Source organism: Bidens hawaiensis, unplaced genomic scaffold (genome assembly GCF_021521415.1).
Source record: "Bidens hawaiensis isolate Kalapana, Puna unplaced genomic scaffold, B.hawaiensis_p1.1 tig00003270_1, whole genome shotgun sequence".
Taxonomy (NCBI): Eukaryota; Viridiplantae; Streptophyta; class Magnoliopsida; order Asterales; family Asteraceae; genus Bidens; species Bidens hawaiensis.
The window spans coordinates 709,537-717,176 of record NW_027491179.1 but is presented as its reverse complement, the minus strand read 5'-3'; the positions used below and the strand labels follow the sequence as shown (position 1 = coordinate 717,176).

Here is a 7,640-nt window from a genome sequence, read left to right as displayed (position 1 = left end):
ACATCTTGGTTGATCCTGGGTGAATTGAGTAATTGGATTTAGGAGCTTCATCCAATACCAGATTTCTCAAATTTCCATCACGTGGTACCCAAACTCGATCGATCAAGTATAATGTACCATCAAACTTTGTTATGAATTCACACTCGAGACTTCATAATCTCTCGTTTATGATTTTTCGAGGTTTCAAAGCTTCTTTTTGTGCATCACGGATTCGAGTGGTGAGAATTTTTTGGATTGTTAATCCTAATGTATGGACACGAAGTGGCCTTTCTCTTTCCTTTCTACTCAAGGCATCAGCTACAACATTTGCTTTACCTGGGTGGTAGCGAATGTAACAGTCGTAGTCATTGAGTAGTTCCACCCATCTTCGTTCCCTCATATTTAGATCCTTTTGATAAAATATGTGCCGGAGGCTCTTGTGATCGGTGAAGATCGTGCACTTGGTGCCATAGAGATAATGTCTCCAAATCTTGAGTGCAAAGACAATTACTCCTAGTTCTAGGTCATGAGTTGTGTTATTTTTCTCGTGCACTTTGATTTGTCGTGATGCATACGCTATCACCTTTTCTTATTTGCATAAGCACACATCCAAGGCCTAATCGTGATGCATCATAATCAACTATAAATCCATCAGTTTCTTCTGGAAGGGATAAGATTGGTACACTACACAACTTTTGTTAAAGAAATTGGAAAGCTTCTTCTTGCTTTTCTGTCCACTCATATTTCTTGTCATTTTGAGTTAATTGGGCTAAGGGGTTGAGCTATAGAAGAAAAGTTCTCAATGAATCTACGACAATAACCAACTAATCCCAAAAATTGTCGCACTTCACTGGGTGACCTTGGTGTCTCCCAATTCTTGATTGGTTCAACTTTTATTAGATCCACATGGATACCATTTTCATTGATTACAAGCCCTAAGAAGTGGACTTGTCGAAGCCATCAATCGCATTTGGAAAATTTAGCATATAGTTTTTCTTCTTTTAGTAATTCTAGAATCAATTTCAAGTGTTGCTCATGTTCTTCTTGGTTCGTGAGTAGATAAGTATGTCATCGATGAATACTATCACGAATTTATCCAAGTATGGCTTACAAACTTTGTTCATAAGGTCCATGAATACAGCGGGTGCATTCGTTAGACCAAATGGCATGACCAGAAATTCATAATGGCCATAGTGAGTTCTGAAAGCGGCCTTATGAACATCTTCTGCAACACGTAACTGGTGGTATCCGGATCGCAAGTCGATTTTCGAGTAGTAACTTGATCCTTGTAACTGGTGAAACAAATAATCAATCCTTGGTAATGGGTACCGATTCTTAATGGTGAGTTTATTCAGCTCTCTGTAATCGATACACATTCGGAAAGAGCCGTCCTTCTTTTTCACAAATAAGACTGGAGCTCCTTGGTCTTATAAATCTTTTGTCTAGTAATTCTTGAAGTTGATTAGATAGCTCCTGCATTTCCGATGGTGCCAATCTATACGGAGATCAAGCTATCGGAGCGGCATCCTGAACCAGATCAATTCTGAATTTGACTTGACGCTGACGAGGTAATCCAGGAAAATCTTCAGGAAAAACTTCTGGAAAATCTCGGACTACAGGGATATTGTCTATTTTTCGTTCCTTAGCCTTTGTGTCGACCACGTTGACAAGAAAAGCCGGACATCCTTTCCTTAGCATTTTGCGGGTTTTTGTGATACTGGAGAGTTTTAACTTTGTGTTACTCCGATCTCCTTGAATAGTAAGACATTGACCAGTTGGGGTTGGTAAACGAACTAACTTTTCGGAACATACGATCTCAGCCCCATTTTTGGATAACCAATCCATTCCTACTACTATATCAAAACTGCCTAATTCTACGGGTAGGAGGTCGATTGGAAACCTATGGTTTTCTAACCGAATGTTGCAATTTCGAACAACTTCATTGGTCTCGATTAGTTTTCCGTTAGCTAATTCAATTGAGTAGCTATTGTCTAACTTACTAGGTTTGATACCGAGAAGGGGTTCAAATTGATTATAAACAAAGCTTAGATCTGCTCCTGTATCGAATAGTACATAAGCGTAGTGATTATTAACGAGAGACGTGTCGGTGGCTATGGATGAGTCCTTCCGTGCCTTCTTCGTGTTCATCTCGAATGCTTTACCCCTAGCATTTTGACATTTGAGTTTGGGGCAGTCCATCCTCTAATGTCCTACGACCCCACATTCGAAACATCCGAAAGTTTGGCTTCCCACGGACATTGCTATTCTTGTGTAACAGTCGCGGGCCACATGGCCAAGTCGATTGCATCTGTTACACTTCCAACATTCACCACTATGGGTTTTCCCACACCTGTTACAAGTGGATCCCTGTCCTGAACTTCCTCCTGGTCCTCTTGCGTTTGCTGAAAACATTCTACTTGCTCCTTGGTTTCTCTTGAACTGTCCTCCTGTGTTACCATTCCACTTCCGTTTGAGTTCTCCGGGTTTCTAATTCTCGGTAGCTGTTTTTCGTTCGGGTTCTGTGGTGGCAACTTTCTTTCCGGAATCTTTCAGAGTTCCCATGCGAACTGCATTATCAGTTAAAGATTTTTCCAGCTCTCGGGTTGACTGGAGGGTGGTTGGTTTGGAGGAGGTGACCATTCCTCGGATCTTGGGATCTAATCCCCTGATGTACCTCTCGATTCTTGCATATTCAGGCATAACCAGTTGGGGTACCAGTCGTGGAATCGGGAAGTATATCTCCGATGTTAGCACCTTCCATCTTTAACTGCCAGAAGTCATATTCGATTTTCTGGAGTTCATTTCGGGGACAGTATTCTTTTAACAATATTTCTTTCAGTTCTTCCCAGGTTAGACGGTAAGCGGCATCTTCTCAGAGATTTTGAATTATGGAATTCCACCACTCGAGTGCCTTATCATGGAATGAACACACTCCGTATTTTATTCGTTTGAGAGGTGTGCAATCACTAATTTTCATGACGGATTCCATTTTCTCGATCCATTGGATAATTTCCAAAGGTCCTTCGGCACCGGAAAATTCTTTCATTCCGCAACCTTGGAAAGTTTTGTATGAGCACCCGCGTACCGTACTACCCGAGGGATTTTCGTTTAAATTCTCGGTTCTAGGAGTTTCTTCAGTTAAGTTAGTAGTTGTATTTCAGGGATTTTGGCTTGCGTTGCGGTTAGCCTCATGTTGCTCGAGTTCCGTGTTCACATGTTGAGAGATTAAATGAGCTAACTCGTCTTGAAAGGATGGTAATCCATACGCTTGATTGATAGTTGATCGTCTTGTTTTAGGTGCCATATTTTCTTTTAGGAAAAGAATATAATTTTGTTAGTTTTGGAAAAAGAAATATTTTCTAAACTTTTAAAGAGATTTAAATAGCATCATCCATAACACATATATATAATCATCAAAGAGTGGGGGGGGGGGGGGTTATACAATTACCAAAAACCTATAAAATTAGGTGTAGTACATACTACACCTTCAATCACCCACCATAGTTCATATGTACCTATAAGATAATACCCAAATGACTACAAGTTTAACAGTTAAGTTACACAACATACTACCCAAACTACCAACACTACTTGTGAGCTCGATCTAATGCAAGCTCATCAAGTAACATACACAGGGGTCCATCACCCCATTATTGATCTCTAAATCTCCCACCTAGACTTCATATTCAGCCCCTGATTCTTCATATCGAACACATACTGCCATAGAGCGTTGTGCGAGTGGTCGTCGGTGCCTTGTTTGTGTTCAATGGCAAGAACACGGTTTACGAGATTGTGGACGATATTCTCATAAGCCGCAACCTTGCATAGGAGAATCATGATCAACTCATGATCGGTGGGACCTTCCTCTACCACGGGCTCCGGTGAGGGAGGCGGTGGTGGAGGTGGGATCACAGCTAATGGGGTCATAGTAGCGGAGGCAGATGCATCACAGGTGGCTCTAGTTCTCTTTCGGGAATACACCTAGAGAGGTGCATCTCCCGAAGTAGAACCAGGGTGCCCAGTTGCAACCACCGGACGAAACTCGACCGGTGATAATGGTGTGCTGTCACTGCTAGAGTCGGAATCGGTCACGATCACTAGTGATTTAGTCATCTGAAAAGAATATATATCAATTTAAGTTAGTAATAATCAATAATTAACATATATATTGTTACCTTTTCGTTTCGAGGGGCGGGAAAGGAGCGTATGTTTGAATATACGGTTATAGTTTAGAAAACCTTATATTTTCTAATTCTCTATAACTATTGGCTCTTATACCAACTTCTGTCACACCCGAAAATCTTAACTTAACACAGCGGAAGACTTAACTTAAGTCGTTCGGGTTATGACAGATGCTGATAGCCAATAATAATAGACAATTAATAATAAAAGCTTTATCTTTTATTAAAGAAAATATATTACATTATCAGAGTTTCTTACACGTGCTATTGCACGGTTTACATTATTCCAACTTAATTCAAACACGACACGCCCTTCTTTCCATGCCTCCTCGAACCTTCACTTACATGAAAAACATATTAAAATATCGCTCAACACAATGTGTTGGTGAGTTTCCCTTTATATAAAAAATAGTCCATATATATATACATATATATATATATATATATATATATTAATCGAAAACAACATCCATGTATGAAAGTCCGTCATTATATCTGATATCAATTCGTGTGTAATCGTCACTACACCCCGAGTTATATCCATAATATCTTGTGTATATGTTTACCACCATTATAACACCAACCGTGAGTAATGATCTACCGTCATTACATCACCAAAAACAATAGGCATTTTATTTCTTAAACAAATCGTGCTGTTGTTGACTAGCTAAGAATTCAACATTACGTATGACTATCCTAGTTGATAAACTGACACATACCAGACTCAAAATATGCCCACTTCTAACCCAACGCGATGGAAGTGGGAGGCGTCACCCCGATAGATCTACCCATATTTTTGTGCCCCTTTCTAGGGTTAACCGTCATTTAGCCAACTAGATTCATCCCAGGTTTGACACGGTTTGTAAAATAAAATGCCTTTACAATATCAATGAAATCCATATGAAATGAAGAATATGCTTTTCCCCAAAAAACACAATTAAATATCGATTTAAAACAATTCCAGTTAAAAACGAGGGGGTTCGATAGAGAAACTCACTGTTTGAAGCTTTTCGTTTCCAAAAATCTCGTGTCCTATATTAGTACACATTTTGTTAATAAAAACTTGATTTTAGTTTTTATACAAAACTCTTTTTGGTTTATTGGTCCTACTCTAGTATTCACATAAGCACATAAGCAAATAAACAAGAACACATAATTCGGTTTTCCGTTAACTATTATTTAATTAATTAAATTAATTAATAAACAATTAAAATATAATAAAATATTTTAAGTTTCAGTTTCTGGAGAATTTTAAGAAAATATTAATCTTTTATTTTTCATAAAACTTGTCGGTTTCGTCGGTTTTGTCGGTTTTATGTTTAAAATGGTTTTTCGTTTAAAATGTAACTTATACATCATGGGAAATACTTGTTACATAAATACTAATCAAGTTTTATAAGTTAACTTGTGAAAATATATTATTTTCATTTTTGTTAATATTTTCTTAAAATAGCAACTTTTTAACGTTTTCGTGTCGGTTTTCGCAACACGAACCGTTTAGGAATAAGTTTTATCATCTTGTCATTTTCTAATGTATTAACTTATGTTATACATGAGTATTTTACCACTTCAGGAGCTGTTCTAAAACAGTCCCTAATAGTTGTGTCGGTTTCGTTCAAAAAGCTGATTTTTCGACCGTTAACGTTATCGGCAAGTCAATTAAATTGCACAAGTATATACTAATCATCTTATTGACTAAACACACATATAATGACACATATATCACCACAAATTGCAGTTTTGACCATATAAGTTCATAAGACTCGTTTAATCGAGTTTTAGGTTCCTAGTTCGTATTTTAGGTTTCATTAACAATATTACTAGTTAAGCTTGTTATTTTTATATATATGCAATGATTATTAAGTATTTTTAAATGTCCAGATCTTTAACCTATTTTATTGTTAGTGCACAGAAATTTGACACTGTGGATATGTTATCCTGGCATATGTTTTGGATCAGTTATCCTTAGCGTGTGTTCCAGATCCCGTCAGGATCAAGGATCCACAGTACTTATTATTTATTAACGGTTGTTCTCATGTGTAGTCTTATATTTAGCAGGTATAACGGTTAGAAAACTCAGTCTATCCACTAACTTGCAGTCAAGAAGATATTGACGTGTCTTGATCAATTATCCTTCTGAAGAGTTCCAGAGCTACGTCAGGATCAGTGATCCTCAATACTTATTGCTTATTAACAATTTTCCTTTGTTATGTTGATATTTTTGGCAATTATAACGGCTAATGACCAAGTCAAAGCTATAATCTCGCAATCTAATTAATATACCGCGTGGATAATGAAGGAAACAATCACAATTAAAGAATGGCTTGATTGGCGGCTTAAATTAGGGATATTTGTTATTCTTTTCTTGTATATAATGAAGATATGATCAGCTAGGTTAAACACATGTACGAACACACACACTAGAGTAGAAGCAAACATTCTCTTTACACACTAGTTTACTTTGTAATCTCGATCATATACTCCACAACACTTGTAACCACCTTTTATTATCAATATAATCGACGGAGATAGTTTTCACCGTCCGGGGGTTTTTTGTGCAAGAGACCACGATAATCATATACTTATCGACCAAATGTTACCTTGTTGATCATTGACTAAAGTAATTCGACCAAAGATTATCTTATTAATCCTTGACCGAAGTTATTTTACCAAAGATTACCTTGATAAGTTTTGACCGAAGTAAGACTATTTTGGTTAAGGGCTTTTTCCCTCGTGATCAAATCATTGTGTTCACCAAGATTTCGATTACACATTCAATATTATCATCATAGCACTATACCTCACAATTACGAATTTGGATACATTATCCTTGAGTGAAAATTGTCCAAAACATGTATAATTTCATAATAATCCAAAACATTACTTTTAAGTAAAGGTTCTTATTATCTTTTAGAAGAATCTAAATTTTCATGATCCAAGTATTGTCTTTTTCATAATCATGTTTTAACTTTTAGATAATTCTATTCTTCATAACTAGTAACTTTATATTATGCCCATCTTTATCATCTTTTAATCAATCACTCAAATCAAAGGATCATGGATTTTTATAAATTCTCTAAGTATTGTTCTAACAAAGTTTCCCATTTTAGTTACTTTTAATATTTGATATTTCTAATTAATCTAATTCTTCCACTTTGATTAAATACAATTCTAGGTTTAATTCATTTAATTAGTTTGATAGGGTTTCATGCATCATAAGTAATCTATTCCTATTTTATTCTTTCAGTTCATCATTTAACAAAGTTTCTATATCTAGTAAGTTATTGTTTATTTTAACCATGTATTAACTAATCCAAATTTCTAATCATACACCCTATCTTAGTTTAAGTTGTTATTAATCACCCATTGATTATATTCATTATAAGTATTTTCACCAAAACCCAATTTTATCTTTTCTTAAGTTAAAGTTTCTTTATTTAGCAACTTTGTTAATTTTCAAGTTTCAATCATCAAATCTAA

The 7,640-nt window shown here is 36.2% G+C and overlaps 1 protein-coding gene across 1 annotated transcript; it reads right to left on the bottom strand.

Annotated features, from left to right (window-relative positions):
- Positions 1–1,485: 1,485 nt before the first annotated feature.
- Positions 1,486–2,178, bottom strand: LOC143623055 (uncharacterized). Its single transcript, XM_077094049.1, has one exon. The coding sequence runs from the start codon at positions 2,176–2,178 to the stop codon at positions 1,486–1,488; it is 693 nt and encodes a 230-aa protein (XP_076950164.1).
- Positions 2,179–7,640: the final 5,462 nt, after the last annotated feature.

Excerpts from the sequence above, each read along its gene's own strand:
- LOC143623055 (XM_077094049.1), bottom strand. The coding sequence starts at position 2,178 with ATGGACTGCCCCAAACTCAAATGTCAAAATGCTAGGGGTAAAGCATTC.